Source organism: Arvicanthis niloticus, chromosome 29 (assembly GCF_011762505.2).
Source record: "Arvicanthis niloticus isolate mArvNil1 chromosome 29, mArvNil1.pat.X, whole genome shotgun sequence".
NCBI lineage: Eukaryota > Metazoa > Chordata > Mammalia > Rodentia > Muridae > Arvicanthis > Arvicanthis niloticus.
Genome location: NC_133437.1, coordinates 9,191,226 through 9,214,192, shown reverse-complemented (window position 1 = coordinate 9,214,192; position 22,967 = coordinate 9,191,226). Strand labels below are relative to the sequence as shown.

The 22,967-nt window shown below is 37.5% G+C and overlaps 1 protein-coding gene across 18 annotated transcripts in view; it reads right to left on the bottom strand.

The window, feature by feature from the left end:
- Mef2c (myocyte enhancer factor 2C) overlaps positions 1 to 22,967 on the bottom strand; it is a 162,293-nt gene that overhangs the window by 57,934 nt on the left and 81,392 nt on the right. For all 18 annotated transcript variants that reach the window (XM_076927084.1, XM_076927081.1, XM_076927087.1 and 15 more), the window contains one exon: positions 17,220 to 17,423. In XM_076927084.1, the coding sequence (XP_076783199.1) occupies positions 17,220 to 17,423 (204 nt within the window). The remainder of the gene's footprint in view (positions 1 to 17,219; positions 17,424 to 22,967) is intronic.

Here is a 22,967-nt window from a genome sequence, read left to right as displayed (position 1 = left end):
GGGAAGGTGTGGGTGCGGAAGAGAAAAGTGTATACTTTTGTGAGCAAACGACTGGTGGTCTCTGCAGTGCTGTGGGTCTTGTGGAAATCTTGCATGCATTTTAAGGGTTCCTTTCCCAGCCAAAGCTATATAAGCTGCTTCTTCCCCCCCCCCCACTTTAACACAGACACAGTTTTACTTTATAAGCCAGATGATAGGAGACGTGAAGGAATCCAGTGTACAACTTTTCAATTTTCTTTAACAGCTATGAGGAAGACAGGGGGAAAAATACGATCTTAAGTGAAAATTTCCCAAAGTTGCAAGGAAAAGGGGAAAATTACAGAAGAACTTCAAGAACCACAGACTTGGGCTTTCACATCTTGTCAGGAAATCTGCACTGTTGGTAGAGCCTGGGGACCTGACTCAGCAGAGAAATGCCACCCACAGTCACCGACTGTCTCTGCAGTTGTGAACTCCCCTGTTTTCTCTGGAGGCTTCCCACAGCACACTCAATGTGTGTGTCTCTCAGATGGAAAACTGGATTTTGTGAAAATGGAAATAAAATCACGTTGTATAATATTTAAAGGTGTTTCTGGTAGCCATGGTTGGGGCTCTGCAGGGACTTCAACATCAGTTTTCTGTCGGACAAATCAGACTAACTAACCACTGAACAGTTTCAAAATGCTCAAACTTGCCATCACCATTGCTTTGAATAACATCTCGCTTCTTTTTAAAGATCACAGTTGAGAGAAGAGAGGAAACAGCACCATTAAAAGAGGAAGTAAAAACGCAGTTCAAAGCCTGTTTCCATGAGGTAATGTGCATTATTGACCAATCATCAAAGAGGCCCCGTCTATACTGAAATGAAGCGTGAGGTGAAAGCAGGTGGCTGGGGCAGTCAGAACTTCCCAGCCCTTCTGCATTACTTATTGCTGAAGCCAAAGGGTCAGATAAAGATCAATGAAGGTTTGTTGATCTGACACAGGAACTTGTGCTTAGGGAAATGGAAGCTATACATCTGAGTTCATCTGCTGGGGCTGCAGGTTTCATTCCTTTACAAAAAAAAAAAACCACGAAAAAAAAAACCCAAACTACAACTACAGCAGTAGCAACCTCTCTCTCTCTCTCTCTCTCTCTCTCTCTCTCTCTCTCTCTCTCTCTCTCTCTCTCTGTGTGTGTGTGTGTGTGTGTGTGTGTCTAGCAGGAAGTTAAAACTTTTGAAATAATTTTCTGAATTATTCCTCTGTAGATGTATTTCCATACAGCTATTATTGCCCCCTTTTTTTCCTCTAAAAGGAAATAGTTCAATTTAGTAATTAGAACCCCAGGAAAGTCATTTTTTTTTCACATTAGTTTGCTTGCAAACTGAATGGTGGATTCTAATGACACACAGATTTCTTCCCCTAATCAGAACATACCAATTTATTATCATACAATTTACTACTATTTTCTCTAATATAAGTAGAATTTCTCCTATTCGCAGAAACTCGCTTATGGAAAGCATTGAACTGTTGGCTGCCTGGGTTTTGATCACTCGTTTTCTAATTACTAACAACCAGCGCCTTGGTCTGGGAGCCAGTGGTCAAGTGCAGACTTCGGAATGACTTGTTTGCACCTCCAATCAGAGAAAGGTTCCTTCCCCATCATGGTTCATCCACACTGTCCTTACAGAGCAAAATAGGTGTTGTTCACAGCTAACATCAGTGGTTTAGAAATGCTATTTTTTTCCCCCAGTGGCAATATACATTGTGGGTGTGTGACTGGAATATTTAAAACACCTGCTGTCCTGGAGCTGAGCCAAATGTATAATACATTAGCAAATGCTTGGCTCACTTCCAGCAGCGTGTATCGTACTGCCATCAGAATACCGAGCGAGCTGGCACAGAGATACTTAAAAGTTTCACTAGAAGCAATTTAGGACACGCATGTATTTTTATCATTAACAAGATCACCACACTAAACACTGCCGACTGGTTAGTATTATAATGAAATTAATTATTTTTGAGTCAGAAAGGAACCGACAGCATAGGAGGGGCACTCTTTGTCTTAGCGTTTGCTGGTCACCTTCACATTCTTTCCAAGCTCAGCCAGTGTCTTTGCCCTCCACCCGTCTCACACACAACGCTCCAGTCTGACTGTGCTCTCTCTCAGAGGCACACAGTTAGGAAGGCAAACCATGCACATTAGAATTATAACTCTAACAAAGTTTGCCGACAGAGATTGAGATAGGTATCCTTTTTGATGGAGTCATTCTTACATCTTTTCAACATTATTTTGATGTTCCTTAACAGAACCAGTTTTTCTTTTGTGCATATTTTCTTGGTTTAAAAATCAGTAGACTGTCCGAAGAAGTTCATCAAATACCGTTTATGTGTCTGTTACGTAAAGTACTTCACAAAATGACGGCATTCTCTGTGCTGAGGATCTGTTCTGCTCAGGTCCTTGACCACAGTAGGGCAGGCACACTATGACCGAACTACATCCATAGCAAATCACAAAATAATTTTTAAGATATAAAAAACAAAATACACTGCAGATTTCAGTATGTAGAAGGTGTGTGTGTGTGTGTGTGAGTGTATGTGTGTAACATGTTTTAAAATTTGTCGAAGGAGGAGCAGCAAGAGAAGAAATGGCATGGTCTGCCTGCAGATCACACACCCTCCCTGTGCTAATGGCCATGCACATTACTTGTGAGTGTTCCTAGTCAGACCAAACATGAGGTTACAATTTAAAAAAAAAAACTGAATTTCAGTGGATGTTTTGAAGCATGCCCAAGGTCACAGTTTATACAAGTATAGAAATGTGGCTTGTGTGACCTCCAGTCTATGTCTGCCTCTTATACCACGTTAGCCACTGTAGTAGTGAGACAGCTGGGCTCTCAGGCTTCAGACTCTACAGCACATAGAAAGCTTATGGGTCTGCATATTGGATAGTGTGTGTGTGTGTGTGTGTGTGTGTGTGTGTGTGTATGTGTGTACAGAGTCCTGATTTGTTTGTATAGTCATTAAAATTGCACATTCATAGGAAACTCCAAGTTCTTCAATTTTATGTACAGATGCTTATATTTCTTTAAATATGTGACCTGTAGCTTCTACAATTTTTTAGCATAATGTATATGATAAATATTCCTCAGAGAAATGCATGTGCACATTATCAGTGCAAACTGAAATCATATGCATGTAAAAATGTCTTATATACAATCACAGATATTTACAGGGTCACTGAAACAGCTTGAAATGTACACACACACACACACACACACACACACACACACACAAGAAAAGCTTTTAAGTTTTCTACACCCATACACATACACTATTTATCCAAATTAAAATAGTTTAGCACTTTTTAAAACTTAATTTTGCTGTTTCGATTTTGAGATAGCTAATTTTATTCAAAAATCTCCCAAGTTTTCTTTTCTGCTATTCTGCCTGAGTCCATTGTGTCTTTTTTCAGACATTTTCATATTGTTTTTTTTTTTTTTTATCATACGTAATTCCATGTTAAGCAGTTAGTGTTTCTTGGGTCTGACTCTTCTTCCCTAATGACCTCACAACCATTGCCCTGCCCCTTCCTGTGCGTGCATACTGTATTATTATCATCACTCTAATACTTTTCAGCTTTCACCTCCCCACGATGCTCTTAATCACGGATCTTTTGAAAGATCTCCCTCACAGACTTTAGAGCTCCTTTCTGAATTTTACTTTTTGAACCTACAATGATAATAAATAATATTTTTAGGCTTGAATATTCTGCTTCCACTAGGTATTAGTCTGACCCATATATCACCATCATTACGATTGTCTTCATTATCAATTTTACTATGGGCCAGACACCTGTTCCAAGTGTTCAAAATGTCCCTACGAGTCACAGCAGTTACATACTCGCTATTATTATTAATCCCATTTGCAAACAATGACCTTGAGACACAGAACATAAATAATTTCAGGGACAAAGTGCTAGTCATACAGCAGAGAAAAGCTTCAGAGCTGATGGTCTCTGAAATACAATATTCTGTTGCCCTCATAAGATATCCCACACACAATCTAAATTGTCTTGTCAGGTTGGTTCCCATGTGTATTTTCTAGATTAGCTGGAAGGTTGGATAGTCACGTATCATGTTGTACAAACTTTTCTTTCTCTCTCTCCTAGCATTGCTGAGTTCTGTACATAGTTGGAATTTAATAATTATCACTTGAATTAAAAATATCTACAGTCAAAAATAAAAATTTAAACATAAAAGACCAAAAGGTCATTTTTAGATTTGATAGTGAAATGTAATTAACATCCTGACTGCATTAGTAATCTACAAACTATATCCAATAATCTATTGTCCTCAATCAAAATGGCCATATTGCTTTCTTTACTACTCTAGTTAACAATAGTTTATTGTCATTATAAGCATCTGATGCACACACACACACACACACACACACACACATACACACGTGGAATTTATTTTGTTTAAACCAACCTGCTTGCTTTATTTTGACTTCTATTATAGATAAATAGTCCTGAAGTTGTTTCAAGTCCCTACAGATTAGGAGGTAGTCAAATCGATAACAGCTACATAATACATAAAGGATGGATGCAAATTTTATAGAGAAGCAATTAATAATTAATTTGTATCTGTTTACTGTAACAAAAATTTGTTGTCAGCTCTTTCTGGTTTAACAATGCTTGAGTCAAGACTGATAAATTATATATGAAACTATGACTGTTTAAGGGCAAAATGACTCTAACATAATTATACTTTGAGATGTTTATGAATGTCATATAACCTATTGTAAGTAGAAACTCGGGCACAGTTCTTTCTGTATACTAGCGTAGTGAATAGAGTTAACACCACTATGCTATCTAGCAATATGAAATTTTTATATCAACAATTAAAAAGAATATTTTGCAGTGCAAACACAGTTTTATGGTGAGAAAAAAAAAAGATACTATAATATCAAAGACAACTACTGCCAGAGTTGAATGAATAATGACAATTTTGTTGTAAAGTGTGCATGTCAAAGGCTTTGTCCCTAGAACCCAGCTCTAAGTGGCTCACTATCTAGGTTGAGAATGGTTATGCAGGATTGTGTGCCCTATTTTTCCATGCCTGCAGTAAAGATACAATATGGGAATTCAGCTTGGTAATTACTAATACACCACACAGACACAATTACACCCTGTGTGCTGCATAAAGGAATCACTTGTGGTCTGCATCCATTACAAAGAGCAGTAGGGGGCCAACATGCAAAACGCTTTACAAGACGGAAGGAGACCAGAAGAGTCGATGTACACAGATACAAGGACCTTGATTCTTCTAACAATGATTTAAGTCTCTTTCCATCCATTAGCTTCCTTTGTCTCAGGAGTCCTTAGCACATTACAGGAACCGAAAATAACAATCCTCAGACCCATCCAACCCCTGACCTGTGCTGACATTTCCACACCCTGTTGCTATGTTTGACCTGGTTATTCAGATTACTTAAGCAAAAGAAAATGGCGTGTGTGTGTGTGTGTGTGTGTGTGTGTGTGTGTGTGTGTATTACCAACAGCAAAAACTGTCTATGTATTTGTTTTAAAAAAATGGCTTAGTCAGAATGCCAGTTTTTTAAAAGAGAAAGCCATCTTTTTATAAAGAATTTCTAAAAGATGATTTTTATTCCATTTTAAGAATTAAAAGGAAAAAACTGCTTGTGCGAAGACAGCTTTAAGAAAGTGGTTAAATCGGGTCGTCAGGGGACCTATTCCACCAAGAAGTCCTACCACTAAGGGCCTAAAGCCAATGAGTCAGCTGCTGCTCTCCAGCTACAGTGAGTCACACAAGTAATCTCTTTCTGTGAAACTTTAAAGTTTTGAGTTTAATTGCAAGCAGTAAGTAGGGTTTTTTTTTATTATAACAGAGTTTCCTGTTAATTATTACATGATGTACATTATTTTCCAACATTTTCATTTAAGAATCTTTTTTCTTAAAAAAAAAAAGCCTTACAATTATGAAATTTTAAGACCTTACAAAAGTTACTTATGGCAGTTTGTCAGGTTCTGTGAAACAAAGCCTTGTCTTTCAGAAAATGTTTACAATCTATGAAGGGGAAAAAAAGTATCCTGGGGCTAAAATGTTTACTGGCACCTCGAAGTCTGAAGAGAGAGTCCGGCCTGTGGTTTCTGGAGGGCACTTTATCATGGCCTGTGTTCTCAAAGGTTTCTCTGAATGAATAGAACTGGATTACTCAGCCTTCTATTCCACGCCTATTCCTCTCCATTTTCTTTGGCACGACTGAGAGCCAGGCTATTTTTAGTTAAGCAGTTTTCTATTTTTAGACAACTGCCAGTTAGAAGACATTTGTTAGGGAAAAAAAATTTAAACACACACACACACACACACACACACACACACACACACACACACACAAAGAGAGAGAGGAAGGAATGAAGCCTCTCCCCACATATTGTGAAGCAGCCTTCAACCTGTAACTCCAGGCATTTCAGCTGCTTTCAATCTTGGAAAAATAAAGAAAAATTCAGAGTTCAGGGTTTTAAAAATAAACCTACCCTCTGGCTAACAGACCATAATACAACAAGCTGTTACTATGTGAAACGGTGACTATAGAAATAAAGAACATTCTCCAATGATTAAACTGAGAGAAAAAGTTGAAGAACATTAGGTTATAGGAATGCGACACAAGTATGTAACAGTTTTCCAGCCCCTCAGCCAAAGTATCCTGTTTTAGAATTAGGGGGTGGGGACTCCTCTGTCAAGCCAAAACAAGGGTGTGGGATAGAACTTTAAAGTGGAACTTTTAAATCAAACTTAGGAAGATCTCTGCTGAATTTTGCTAATGTATTCTATGTTTTATTTTTTCCCTAAAATTATAACTACCTGTTTACAGAGAAACCGTGTATTTAAAAAAATCGAACCCAATGGAAAGTCAGACCCCATTATATCTATACCATAGATATACCTTTACATACATTTTATGACTCTGTATCATTGCATTTTTATATTCTTTAATATTTAAATATATATTGAAATCTATAGATCATTAATCTTACTTTTACTTTAAATGGGAATAAATGCTTATACCCATCAACATATTCCACTCATCATTCAAGGTCACTCTTTCATTTACAAATCTACCATGAGGGGCTGGAAAGACAGGTCAATCAACAATTAAGAGCATATACTGCTTTTGTAGGGACTTATGTTTGGTTTCCAGCTGCCATATCTAGTGGCTTAGAACGTTCTGTAACTCCTGCTCTATGGGATCCATTGTATGCATACCACACCACACCATAAACAAGTGATCAAGGAAATCAAAACCTTCAAAATCCAGTATGATGCTTTTGGGTGCTCAAAGTTGTAATTTTTTTTTCCCTCGGATAACCCACACTACATGTAGTGGCGCTCTCCCAGAGTGCGGATTGCTGGGCTTCAGGGTAAACACAGTTGCATCTCTAGCAGCCAGAAAGATGCTTGGTATACAGACTCAGTGTCACCATTATCTGCTGAATGACATGCCAAAAGCTCTATATGTTTTGTTTATGCTAGACTATCTGTTCTCGGGTGGGAAATAGTGAACATGGCACAACCATTTTATTTTCCAGGGTATTAGCACCATGACTTGCACATTTATTTTCTAAATATTTGTGAAAAAAAATAAACAATATATTGCCTTTTGTGTAAATTTTTTAATTCATGTGAAATGCTAGCTATTTATGATAAACGTGTTATTTATTAAATTATACATTTATTAGCATAAAATATACCTCTTCAAGTTGAGAACTTGTTTCTCTTCGCTATCTTTTATTTTTATTCTCTGAACTTCCTCCCTGGCTTTTAAAGTATAAATAATTTTTATAACTAAATAGTTTACAATAGGCTCTGACATCTTTTACAGCCCATAATCCTAATTAGAGGCCCAGGAGAGACTTCAATGGAAACAAAACTAACTCAAGGGAGGAGCTTGCAGCCTAGATTACATAACTTGACTGCAGTCAGACAATGTTATGTTATTGTAACACTGTTTGGGGGTGCTGGAAATGTCCACCACCTTCCATGGTAGGGGTATGTTCTAACAATGAACTGCATCCCCTTGAAACTAATTTTAAACTTTTACATTTAATTCTAATTTGTGGGGCTTTAGAATGTATATTTCTGAAAGTTCAAGTAAAATGATGAAGTTTCATTAAAATGCTCCCAATGCAAAATGGGTCCATCTATGGTCCATCTAGCTTCTGCTTTTTTTTTTTTAAAATATGTAATGAACTCAGCACAATCACAGCTAAGGAGAAGCAATTTTTGGAGTCTGTCCTTCATTAGGCCATGTCCAATCACCAGTATGCCAGCTATCTCAATGGCAAGAGTGTTACGCTCACCAGCACACTTGGTACTGTTTGTAGAAAGCCTTAATGATGTATGGCTACATATGAAATTACAGCGTCCTGTGGTTCTTGAGCATTTTGAAATACATCTGGATAGTGAGAGAGAAGATCTGAACCTTCACTTAATGTCAGTGTATATGCGTGTATAAGGTTAGTGGGTCCACTTACTGACCAATGCTGACTCATCTCAGCTCCTGTAAAATGTGATTCTATTATCTAGGACAATTCATGAGACAAGAATGACTCCATTATTATCATAATATAGAAGCTAAATATAGAATTTATTAAAAATATATACATTAGCATAGAAGGTATAACTCAGGAGGAGAGTACTTTTCTAGAGAATCAAAACTTGGGGTTGGACTTTCATCACTACACACACACACACACACACACAAAAACATACACACACATATATACACACACACACATACACACACACTATATATATTTTTTTTTCCCAAAAATACAATGTTTCAGAAACTGAACGAATAACATTTCAGTTACTAGCTATTCCTAGGGTCACTGTAACCTCAGTTTTCCACTCTATGAAATGGTCTCCTTGCTATTATAGAAGTATGACATTTGTTTATAAATGTAATATAATGGAGGATTCATGTGTCGTTTTGGAAAATACAGCACACAATTCAGAAACTGAGGAGGTACCATAATTAACATATATATCTACATTTTTGTAGAATTTTTTTTTTGTGAGAATAAACAAACACTCATTTACAGATGCTGTTTATAATGCTTCCTCCCTCAGAACAGCAGCCCTGAGTAGTTACTGAGTTTATTTACTGAAACATAGAGATAAGAGATTTAATTGATATGAAGAGGCTTTCAGAATCTAATTAACCTCCCAGTTAGTCATTAACTCTATGACCTTTACAGATAATTGACAGAAAGTTCCTTTTCCTCACTCAGTCCCTCTATGAAGTGGCTGAATTTCAGGGTAACAGGAAGCTGTGAACAGCAATGAGATGGAACTAGATAACGTGGCAAGTAGGCTACTGTATCAGAAATACATGTGGCAAGTGGGTAGATACTGTATCAGAAATACACAGTGAGTCTGTAACATAATCTACCCATGTACTTGGTTCTGTGTACATGCACCACTAATGTAATTATAGTTCTTTTAGTGATTAAGCATCATGTTTTTTTTTTTTTCAGACTGTTCTAAGGATTCTCATGACCATAAGGATTCTCATGACCATAAGGATAGTAAAGTTAGCAGCAGATGTTCTACTGCCCTTCTGACTCACCCCAACCAAGAACATTACACTTCTCCAGAAGCTTCGGACTTTGGCTCAGAATTTTCCTCCTCACCTTCTCTAGAAAGCGACTCCCAAATGACTGGTCACAGGGCAAGGGAGCCTAATGTGATGACCAAATGCCCTGCTCGCCCCAATAATAGGTGTTAACAATGGTACTTCCTAAAAAAGCCAACTCAGGCTTGGAAGAATTAGTTTTGTCGACTATCAGTTTAAAGAAATGTTACTGGTATTATGCTGAGAGTCTATTTTATATGATCCTGACCAGTGAAACTACAGAGAAGAAATAACTTACAGTTAAAGCTTCAAATTTCATTCAGAATGTAGCGAGTGGTCACAGAGACCAGCATCGACTAGAAGCATGTCGGGAATACACAATTCTGTGTCATACATAGACCCAACACACTGGAATCAACATCCTAGGAAGACACTGCAAGGAATGCCAGATTGGGCCAGAGGCAGACTGACCTATTGATCCTTCACCCTAAATCCAGGTGAGGGCCCTGAAATGTATTCTTCCAACGAATCAATGGACCTTGGCAGGGAAGGCATTTACTTTTGGCCAGGATATTCCTCTTAGGTTTCCTGTGCCTTTTACACCTCAGTCTGTCTCCATCTCCATCTCCATCTCCTTATCTACTTGTGTTTACACACACATCTGGGTATTTGTTTGTGTGTCAATGACTGCATGTCTGTGGGTAGGGTATACGGGTATGATGTTAGAAGGAAGTCTTGCCTGGTTTTGGAACAAAGTTTTACACTGGGCTTTGGGCTTATTGATTAAAGTAGTTTGTTAGGCAGAAGCTCCAGGGATCCTCAGCTTGTTTTGATCGCCATTGTGGGACTGTGCAGGGTGTCTACAACTCACTGGGCCACCTTCTCAGTCCACGTTTTGCTTTCTGATGAAATAATGACATTTCTTCACCTCTAGTTCACTCGAAAAGACACTTTTACTATTAGAGCAGATGAAACTACAACAAAAGGAAGTCTTCATAGATTTTATTTATAGAATAGTGAGCATCAGTAAGTTGATGTATATTGAGTGCCTATGATGTCCTATTGTTATATCCTTCAGTCAAATAAAAACTAGTTCCAATTAAAAAAATAAAACAAAACAAACATAACAGAACAAACCAACCTCACAACCTTCCAGCAACTCAATGTATGTGCTAAATAGACAATCCAGTTTTGAGACTCACCAGTATCTTTTGTTCTAATTTTAGACAGGACTGAGAATTGTTCCAAAAATCTTCACTTCTGAGTTTCAGTATAGATTGAGTAACACATCTGAGAAAAAAATGTTCTACCCTTTAATATTCTATATGGCAGTTTTAAAATTCAAGCAATGAAGCATTTCTCTGCCTGTTATCAACAGCTACCCTACTCTCGTTGGTTCAAACAGGTTGTAATCATCAGGTCCTACCTGACAGAAAATGTGCAAATATCACCCAAATGGATGATTCTCATCTAGGCTAAGTGTTTTTCTTTCTTTCTTTCTTTCTTTCTTTCTTTCTTTCTTTCTTTCTTTCTTTCTTTCTTTCTTTTTGTTCTAGTTGTTAAGAGAAAAAAAGACATGAGGACTTTGGTTTGCTGTAGTTCAATGAGGCTCAGTTGAAAAGGTATAATATTGAGAAATGGTAATGACTAATCCTGATGAAGTTAGCCTTGGCAGCAGGCTGTGCTTTCAAATGCATGGCCCTTTCTGCTCTCACAGCTAAGGACTCTCTGATGACCCTGTCTGTAGTATTGATGCTGTGAAGCCATCAGAGCTGGGAAGTAAAGGAGAGCACAAGAAACCCAGTTTTACTGCCTTATGCACATAACTTAAGCAATCGAATGTCTACATTATTCTTGTTCAACAATGATTGCTTTCTTAATAAATGATATGCAAAGCAGATTTTTATGTTTATAAAATATATGCAAATGAAATAAAAGCACCATTTTAGAAAGAAATGGCTTTCAAAACCATTGTAGCATAGCTATGAGAAATATGAATATATCAAAAATTGTAGTCTGACTGATTAGGACAAATGCAAACATGATTTATAGGTTTAATGAAAATTTTAAAGATACATAAAAAAAACAAAAGCGAAAATCTGCAAAAATCTTTTCCAAAATTCAGTTTATTTCTTTGTCTTTGGAAAGCTCAACATAGAATGTTTAAATATTTATGGAATATGCTAATATTTTGTTAATAATTCAAATAATCTATTGAAAACATGTCTATACTTGATTTAACATAGGGCAGCAGAGGCCTCCTGAGTCATTAGCCATATGAAATATTTCAATTATATTTTATGGTAAATCTATGAAATATTTCTAATATAAATCACGGATATTATTTCTTTAGATATTTTTCTAAAGAGAACTTTTTTCAACAGAAATTACTAATCATAAAGTTAGGCAGTGGTCCAATATTGCATCACAAATATTTAAAATGGTATCGTGGAAGATCTAACACCTCTCCCTTGGATGAAGATTTAACCAGCACCACAACCCCATTCACATGGGTAGTGCCTTTCTACAGCCTAGACCACGTGTGGGTGTGTTTTAACCAGACAGTGAGGTTACTGATTGACTGTGGTTACTGGCTTGAGGTAAGATGTGTGTTTAGTTTTTTACTAAGTATTGAGCTTCAAACTGGCATCTTTTTAAAAAGAAGTTTCATACTCTGTATTCTAAAGTTATAGATAGTGCTGGAGAGTTGGCCACTTCTGAAACGTACCCCTCACATATCAATTTGAAGAATGAAGTTATGAGGAATTACAGGATTTATCTTGGTATTTACTCTGAGGGTACAATTAGTTAAAATACCCTCTTCACATTTCAGTTAGACCAGTGTGGTCTCACTGACCTTTTGTAAGAACCAATGGGTGAGGATCTTCCTTGTTCAGTGAGTAGCCACGAGCCCACATATGGCCACAGAACACTTGAAATGTGGCTATTGCTACTGAGGAAATGAATCATAAATTTCACCGAGTGCTATTTCACTTAAATGTGAAGAGCCCCATGTGGCTAGTGGTTGACACAAAGAGTGACGACAGATCTAGATAGTGAATTTTTAATAAATTAATCAATTTTGAGACTTTCATATAGGAGACTGTATTTATATTATTCCTCTCCTCCTTTTCCCCTCTCTAACTCCTCCTATGTCACCATCCCCCTTGTAAACTTTATGGTAAATTGTGTGTGGGAGGTGAATCTATGTTGTGTGTCTGAAGCACAGGATGGGAAATTGCTGGGTCAACTGAGTTACAAGCAAAGGCAGGAGGGGAATAAATGGCAGGGTCACCTGGCCTGGTGAGCCACTTTCAGAACTCAGAGTTCTTGAGGGACTTTGGTCATATTCGCACTTCACAGATTCCACGGGCACGTAGCACACAGCAGGAATTCAACAAATCTTTGTTAGGTGAATGATTGAAGAAATGGAAGCCTAGAAACTACTAAACAAGTCACTAAACAGGCCTTTTCTGTTAAGTACTTGTGTATAAAATAAGCCTACGTCACATGCAAGGAATTTTATAAATCTATATTTTATAATTACAGGTTATATTGGTTTGTCTGTAATAGAAGGTCAAGTGAAGTGGTTTTTGCATTTGACACCGAATTTCAAATTCTGTAATACTCCTCTGTAAAGAGGTCTAATTCTCCTACTTTTGCATTTCTTCAACAAAAATTGTACTTGCCGATCCTTACTCCTCTCCAAGAGCACTGAGACTGTGTGTAACCTTCCAGTAGCGCTATGAGGCAACAAAGGTTAAACGCTATTTTAAGGCCTTGCAAGTCCTAATTTAGGCCTTAACACTTACTGCGCTTAATGGGCAAGGAAACATTTTTTTATGCAACAATGGCTTCTAAGTTATCTTTAAATCCAACAGGACTCAGGTGACAGAAAATACAATTTCCGTTAAATTCTCCCTCTCTTTTTCTCTCTGTCACATTCACACACACACACACACACACACACACACACACACACACACACACTGGGGGAAAGAGAGAGAGACAGAGAGAGAGAGAGAGAGAGAGAGAGAGAGAGAGAGAGAGAGAGAGAGAGAACATATCTACCACATCTACTGATACATTTGTGACTCCAGGGTTTTTTTTTTTTTTTTTTTTTTTTACATTTTGTTTCTGTTTACACATAGTAGCCTGACTTCTGGTCCAGACTGGATGACCATTCCACAAACCCTCTGAGCAGTGAGTGGCCAACTGCTAAATACACCCACCCGTGGGTTTCATGTTTAGTAGGCGTGATGTGGATATGGGATAACGGCTAGTCTTGGTCTCTGTTATTCCAGGGATCACTTGCATTATTCTGCAGGACCTATGTGCTGTCATGTAGTGAGGTTGAACTGTTAGTGTCCACCACTGTCCTTGCAGCAGCTTATGTGGTATTTACAGATACTGCTCCTTTGTCTTCCATCTGTTGCCAAGCCATTTTTATTTGTAACTGTGTTTTACATCTTTAACAGGAATGCTTGTCTGATTCTGCTCAGAATTCAGGCATCATCGTTCTGGGCACTAGTCCTGTCGGATCTACATCCTTCAAGTTGTTCTCAAATATTTAACAAACTATTCCTCAGTAATACAGCCAGAGAGAGACTTCCAGACTTTCTTCTGTTAGCAGAGAAGTGGTGCCAGGGCAGTTCCTTTATATTACCTGAATGTCAGAGCCCTGTAAGCTAGCACTTGGGTAAATATCTAGTTATGTACTACAGAGCCAAACAAAATGGACTTTCTTCAAAGGAAGTATTTTAAAGACAATAGCTGTTTTTGTTTCTTTTTTAAACAATGGATTACAATTTTAACACATTTACTAAATCTGGCATATTTATATAGTGTATCTAAACAGATATTCAAGCTGCATTATGATACAATGGAGGAAAAAAAAACCCATTTCAGCCTATCTGTTAAGCCTTTGTGTGTCTCTGTGCCATTGTAACAGTAGGGCTAATTATCAAGAAAGACATGGTAATTACACAGAGCTTTCTGCTAAAAGGAGAAATCTCTTTTCAACACCCACGCACTGCAGGCTTTCCTGTGACCCTATAACTCTACTCCAGCGTGGCCCAGGAATCTGCACTTGAGTCTCTAGTTTAGCAATCATAACATTCCCTCTCTCCCCAACCTTTCCTTCCTGTGAGTAAACTGTTGGTAGAGGGTTAAGGGAGAGAGGCAATGGTCCAAATGGGAAATATAGAACTAATGACCCTTTATGGAACATATTATGCTCCTCATTAAACTTACTCAGTTAAATGTATTCCATTAAATTAAAATAAATAGGATTCAAAATTTTACCCAGGAGTAGTAAACTATCTCCACTTTAAGCTTCCGTTAGACCTGTTCTAAAAGAGAACTCTTCCAACTGCAGATTCTTAGTCTCTGCTATAATTGGTCCTCCACGACAACGAGTTGAAACCTCGTGTGTCTAATTACTTGAGGGAACACGCCATACACACACTTCCCACTCAAATTTCTTACCTCAAGAATTCTTATTTCAATAGTCCATATTTTTAAAAGTGGTACACGTGACAGTGTTAGGAAACTTTTTCTCTTAGAGACTCTGCCTTACAACTTTCTCCGTCAACTGTTATTTCTGAAATGGAGGAGGGCTGAATTGTGGGGAATGCTCCAGAGATGGTCTACATGGACACACTTACAATGTGTTAGGGTCACTTATTGTATCCACTCAAAATATTGAGTCACAAACTCTAGATTTTTCTAGAAATTTAGAAGCCCAGAGCGATTCAGAGCTTTAATATGTTTATATTAAATACAAGATAATGGACTTAAGAGTTTTACTGTGGCCTTTCAATGATTCTATAAATTATATTGTCGCAGAAGGAGATTTTTAAAGTTTTTGTGTAGTACTCCCGTAGGCACAGAAGCTGTACCACTGATTGTAATTCTCAGTCTTCCTTCTTCTGTTTTTGAGATGGGAAACCTTTAGCTGGAGAGAATGCTTTCTTGCCACATTACATGATACTACAAATCTCTGACTCTTTACCCACGCTCATATCACAGCCTGTAACTCTCAGATGAGCCTCCAAACAAGACCATGAAACTATCCTATGGGACACCAAGTTTGAATTCACCTTTAAGGCATATAGCACCCTCGTCTGCACAACTCCTCATATGAATCTTCAAGATTGTCAACCTTGAAAGCAAAACTTAAACGTCAACATATTTTTCTAATTCAATTGATACAATTCTACTGTCTCGGAGCCTATGGAGGACTATCTAGTCCAAGGGCATCAAGTGCAATGTCAGACTTCAACTCAGTTTGCTATCTGGCATGTTTGCTGTTACAACTGTAGCATGAGATAAGGTTGAAGGATACAGTACACACACAAAAGCCCTTGGAACCTCACAACTGACTAGTTCCTTCATGCTTGGTTTCACATTTTCAAGTTTATATGTAGTTGTGAAAACAGCTTTCCTAAAGGCAGGCAAATTTTATTACCAGTCTTAAGTTTGACAATCCCAGCAATGAATGGCACAGATTACTAACCAACGTAAGCAAACATGACATATCTCGACTTTTAACTGGAATTGTTTGTTTGGTCTTATTAGACAAAGTGACAGAATGAAAATTTAAAATCAGTAAACTCAATGCCTTCAAAAACTTCATATAAAAGAAAAGAAATCAGAATTAGTCTCAAATAATTACTTATTAGAGGAGGTGTAATCAAAAGAAGAGTATGTAGGAGGTGTGTGCATTGAGAATGGTTTGTATTCTGGTAACCCAACTGTGAACTTCATGTTTCTGAAGCATTTGCTTCCTTCCAGTTGGTACAAACCTACTTCTCCCAAGTATGGACAGGAGATGCAAAAATTAGGCAGACAGAAAAATTCTCTTTCCCTTTTAGTTGCAGAGCCATTGCTCATAAGGTGACAACATTTAAATAGGACACATGTTGAAAATACTTCAAAAGGTTCACCCAAATCTAAAACATGTGAAGAGTTCTGCATGGCAGTTAACTTATTTCTCTTAGATCCAAACAGTGTTCTAAATCTGACTTAGATGCAATACTGACCCATACCTTATAAATCCATTGTCAATTGACTTCTGGCTTCATATATATTAAGTTTCCAATGCCGTAATGATATCATTTTGAGGAAAAGCAGTATTTTTTATAACTAGCTGCCTTTACTTTTCCCAGAGAAGAGAGAATGAGTTAGAAAGAGGTGACATACATGGCGGATAATAAGCTTCAAGTGAGATCACCTGAAAAAAATGTTTTGATTCTGGTGGGGAAGCTGTTATACACTTAAAATGAACTGTACGTATGGATGACATAGCTCCTGGTCACAGTTTCCAATTCACAGGTCCTGAATCGCAGTGAAGGACACCACTCACTAGTAAAAGAGGCAGCCACTCATCTGCTCCTGGACCTTGATTTCTAGATCCCGTATGGGTCACGACATTACCACTTTGACTCCTATTTTGGGAGGAGTAACCAGGGTGTTGCAGTCATAGGTGAGGTAATCATCCCAAGAACAGGTACAGGACTAGGAACATAAGAAAAGAAGGTATCGGGCCCGAGTGCGCGGCTCTGCGGAAAGCCTGCTCACAGCTTGAGTGCTCACCTCCACAATGTCTGAGTTTGTCCGGCTCTCGTGCGGCTCGTTGTACTCCGTGTACTTGAGCAGCACCTTGTCCATGTCCGTGCTGGCGTACTGGAACAGCTTGTTGGTGCTGTTGAAGATGATCAGTGCAATCTCACAGTCACACAGCACGCTCAGCTCGTAAGCCTTCTTCATCAATCCAAATTTCCTCTTTGTAAAAGTCACCTGGGAAAAGAACACATTTTTAAAGACAAAAGCCTTACTCATGTGTGATGTATGTTTTCACACGGCTTTTTTTTTTTTTTTTTTTTTTTACCTTTGCAGAACAGTGGTGTGGAGCTGCTGGAGCCTTGGGTGTTGCTAACACATGCAAAGACCAAGCAAATAATCTAAACCCATTTCTGCCTACAATTTGAAAATGTGTGATTTCTAGCTAGTGGTAGACTAGGAAACTAGAGGTGTGAGTTTTAATTCAGGGCGTTCAAATGAAAGGGATGGAAGAAACAATCTTGTTTCTTTGAAACCTCAAATTCAGCTTCTTCAACGTCAGCATGTTTACCGGGTTTCCCAATTATAAATCTAGAGATTGATTTGTTTTTTTTAATCATTTGAAGACTGGCCATGATATTATAAACCTGATATTTTAGATCTGTGTCAAAACAACACACACATAAAACTGGTTACTCTTGTGCCACTCAACTGCCAACCCTTGCAGGCTTGTGGGTACAATCCTCAGACAATATACTCTCTCTAGAGAAACTCAGCTGGGCACTGGGAAGTACTATTAGGAATTTTGGTTTTATGATCCTGTTTCTGATTTTCCTCTCCCAAATCAGTAACTGTTACCTTTGACCTTTTCTCTTCTAGTCTAATCTATGACCAAGTCCCATAATCCATTCCTACAAATATTTGTCACGTTCACAGTTGTCTATTTCCCAGGCAGCCCAACCATTCACATCCTTATCATGTCACCACGCACAGCCTAGCAGCTCCCTGGCCTGGATGCTCTCCCTGTCTGGAATCACTGTCTCCTCTATTCATCTTATTCTGAGAAACTTTACTCCATGCTCTTTTCCCTCAGCAACTGCTCCCTTGGGCTCCTGTTTCCAGTTCTGCATGCCATTTACTTGCTGGTCTCAGTAAGTACACATGGCCCACTCTTGCAATTTCAGTGTTCTTTAAACGTGACCTTGTCCTTCTGGCGTATCCACCCAACAGCATGAAGATCATTAACTATAAACCCATATATGGTCTAGTGTTTCCAAGCAAGCATTATGTAGTGCATATTTCCCAGAAAAGACTTCCAAGACATGTCCAATTTTCTTAAAGATTTGTTAGTGAGGCAGACTGATGTATCAAAGGCTCAGAAGCCTTTAAACGCCACCAGCTTCCCCAACTAGTGGGTGACAGTGCCATGTGCTTATTTATTATTTATTATTTATTTTAAGAAATACATACAAATTTTTGAGGCTCATACTTTGGGAGTCTGATTGGTTTATTTACCATTTATTTTCTTTAAACACAATGGGTCTTACACAGGCCAGCTCACTTTTTACTGACAATTGATTTTAACTCCTGAATCTAGATTGATCCCCATTGTCTTCCTTTTTTCTTTGATTCCAGACAAGCACTGAATGACCTCCAGTGACCATCAAAGCTCCAAAGCCTAGCTCCAGAGTTTACTCTATGATCTCCCTTCTCCCATATTGCCCATCTTGTCATAAGCTCAGTGTCCCCACAACTCTGAACTAATAAAATGCATGTCTCAGTGTCCTAGAGTCTCCCAACTGTTTGAGAATGCTGCTTTTCCTGGTGAGAGGACAAGGGGGAGCTATTCACACTGGCTGACTATCCTCCAGAGTGCAAACACTTTTACTCCAGCCCACTAACCAATCTGCTTTCTATTCAGATGGGATTTACATTTTACCTTGGGCACCTTTGCTTCACAGCATGGCTGGCCACTGTCTTAGCATCTATTGTTATTTTCCTGGTTTCTCTACAGCGCTTTTGATAAAATAAACTAGTATTTTATTTTCATATCTGGTTATCATATGGCTTGAGGAACTTTTATTCTGGTTCATTTGGGTGAGTTATGACTGACTATAAGGATGGGCTGGAGAATTTTCTTACTGGAGTGGATAAATAACTATTATTAATTATAGTGAACTATTCAAAATATTTTTTAACATTTCTTTGAGATACAATTTAAACATAAATCTAACTGCATACTTGTCTTATTTAGACTAATGGAAGCTCTGATATAAAACAGTCTCACATACATGAAACCATTTTTAATCAGATTTCATAACCACAAACTGCAGGTGCAATGTCTCAATGCAATATGGTTTCTGCTGTACTCAAACCTCAGAATTTAGCACATTTTAATAGTCACCATTAAAGTATATGTAGGACACAAATATCCCTAAAACCACCACTGGTGTTTACTCTTAGATGCTCCTCAGCTTTTGTCTAACCAAATAGGTTGTTGGATAATGCATGCTTATTTAATAATTCCTGTCAAAAAAGTCACTGCATATAGCTTCTTTTCATTAAAACTGCAATCTGAAATGATGAGTGTATTAATGCAGTTAAGAAAATACCTTCAAAACCTACTCTTAATTGCTCTAAATTTAATTCTGTATTATGTTCATATTCTTCATGCATACTCCAAATGTATTTTAGAATGCTTTTTATCATTGTTCATAGTTAGATAAAATTGTTTTTTAAGCATTAAGCTTTCCAAAGAGATCTGAGATATTACTCTTCATTTAAAATATGCCACTCAACGACAAAGATTGCAATTCAGAGCTCTTACGCTTAAATATAATAATGTATTGTAATGATTACATTTTTCATAACCTGACAATAGTTGGTAATGGGGACAAGTCCATATTTCTATTTCAATAGCATACTTTGAACCTTAGGTGATACAGAACACTGCTTTTTACAGCAGTTAAGTAAAGGATGTTCTTTCCAAGTGTTTACTTCAATCGGGATGCATTGAGAGAAAAATAAAGCCAGTATTATTTGAGTGAGCACTGTAATTCAACATCTAGTTTTCAGAATTAAAGAGGTTTGGTAAATACATTTGCATTAAGAGAAGAAATGCACTGTGAGTACTGACCATTTTATTTTCCCATTGAAGCTTTCCACAGCCCCACATGCAGTGATGTATGAAGGCATTTCAACATTAGGTTTTACTATAACTTTAAACTTTAAGCCTAGCAAATGTACATATTTTATGACAACCCTATTAAGGAGAGATGAAAAATTGAAGTTGGGACTCTGAAATTAAAAAGAGTGATATTTGTTGAATACAGCTTTATATAACCGAATTGTAAAGAAATTAATGAAAATCTTGTGAGAGACAGTTTTTCCTAAAGACTTTCTACACATCCAATGTTATGAGGTGCAATATCCACTGAGTATTGAGTCTCTTCCATGTTCATTTGTGCTGGATGCTATAGCTTCTATTACATAAAATAATATTTCTTTAGTTCATGTCATTCCACTGCAGCTGGAGAAGAAAATCATTAGCAGTCTTAATTCTTAACAGAACTTTCTTTCTTAAGAACGACATCTAGTATTTGACCAACAAATTTCTTTCTCCCACCATGCTTAATGATTTGGAGTGGCATTACTATCTAGTTGTCATAATATAGCTTTGGTTTTCAGACCAAATATGAAAAAGAAATATGATATATGTTAACTCAATTGAACTGATTAGGAACTAAAGTTTACTTTCCTGGAATTCTTACATTACAGGTTGTCAGAACTGCTTGGTAGTTCTGACCCTTGGTGGTGTTCTGACCCTTCTTTTTCTTTGTGGCCATTAGCAGCCTCTCACCAGGTAAGGCTTACTTCACATCATAACTTCCAAGATGTTTTCATGGTGATACTCAGAAGTCAGTTCCTCCTCATCGTAGCTTTCAGTATCTTTTACTGACTGACTGATGAGATATAGTCTCCCTGCGTATCTCATGTTAGCACTAGGCCCTCTTTTTCAGCCTCTCAGTTGTTGGAGTTACAGGTGTGTATCAGCAAAACTATTATACAAATAACTTGTATAAACCTTTATTTTCTAAAGTATTCTTATATTACGGAGTTGATTGCTTATGAGTCTATCTTTCTTGCTGCTTTTTAATTCCATAAGATCCCAGATCAGCCTTCACACAACTAACTTGTGGGTACATAATGACTAGCTGTTGAATATAAATTACATAATAGAAATGCTCTATTTAAAAAACTTGGATTTCCTCAGTATAATTTTCTGTTAAAAGTAGATACTTTCTTCACTTGCCTTTTGGTAATTTAACCTTTTAAAGATAAGAGAATATATATATATATATATATATATATATATATATGATGTATATGTATATATAATTCTAACAAGTTACTGACATTAATCTTGAGAGAAAGAATGCAATTATAATATTTTGAAATTTATACTATGAAAAGCAGAGAATGTCCAGAACAGTATACATAAGTATAGATGCTCCAGACTTCAAGAAAAGTTCAATGAAAAGTATTTTTGAATCTGTGCCTGGATGATGCATCATGAGGGGTGGAGAAGTGTGAAGATGGAAGTTTATTTTTATAGTTGCAGGCACAGAGAGAAAGAGGAGGATCGAACGATGGGGTGGAGGGAGATGACTCAGTCCATGAATTGCCCACTTTGCAAACATAAGAACCTAAGTTTGGGTCCCCAGCACCCACTTAAAGGCAGATGTTGTACTCATTTCTGACTAGAGATAGGATTGAAGGTAGACCCAAGTAGATCCCTGGAGCTTACTGGCAAGACAGCATAGCTAATCACTGAGCTACAGGTTCAGTGGGAGACCCTGTCTTAAGAAAATGAAGTAGAGAGGAACAGAGGAAGACAAAGAAAAGAGACTTAGAGCCTCCACATGCATGAACACATGCACCCACATGCATGCATACACATATACATACAAACACACATTTCGGCCTACCTCCCTATACATAGAGGAGGCTCAGCATATGGAATGTTGAGGATAGTTGACAGTAACTGGCTGAAGAAACATACTAAAAAGATTAATTAGTGGCAACTAAGTGTGAAGGAGTCTCTAGAAGGCACTGAGGAGTTCAGTCACTTTCTGCTCCCAAGAAACACTTTTAACATGGGTGTAGGTGAAAACACAAGGCCTGCTAGGTAGATCTGCATGTAACACACATGTGGAGAGCAGAGCTAAGAAGAGGTACCAGAGTATATAGTTTCTGTAGACTAAAAAGTTGAGTCGTGAATGAGCTGAATCAAACAGGTGATTTTGAAATTTGCATTCATAATTTTTTTTTAAAACAAATTTTCTAAACTTTCTAAAAAATATGGTAGATGGTTTCATGGAAAGTTTAAAACGTCCCACAGTGGAATAAATTATCTTTACAGATCCTTCTGTTAGTCAGAGTAATCTTTGGTGACTATGTCAGATGCCATAAGATATACTGTAGGAAGATATAGACAGAATCAGGCCATTGATAGGATGACAGAGAAACTGATATGGGGTCTGATATGGGGTCTGATAAAGAGCCATTGAAGGAATTTGCTACTTTTAACCCTTCTACACTCAGAATGTTAAAAGTTACATGCTAAGCATTTTCCAAGGTCTGAAGCTTCATGCACATATCTCAGATGAGGCATGTGTGTTATGTCGTATTCTAGAGTGTATTCTAAAGTATAATGAATATCACCCACTCAAGAAAAAGAAAACATGAAATGAGAGAGAATAGAGGAGCTCATCTTACTGC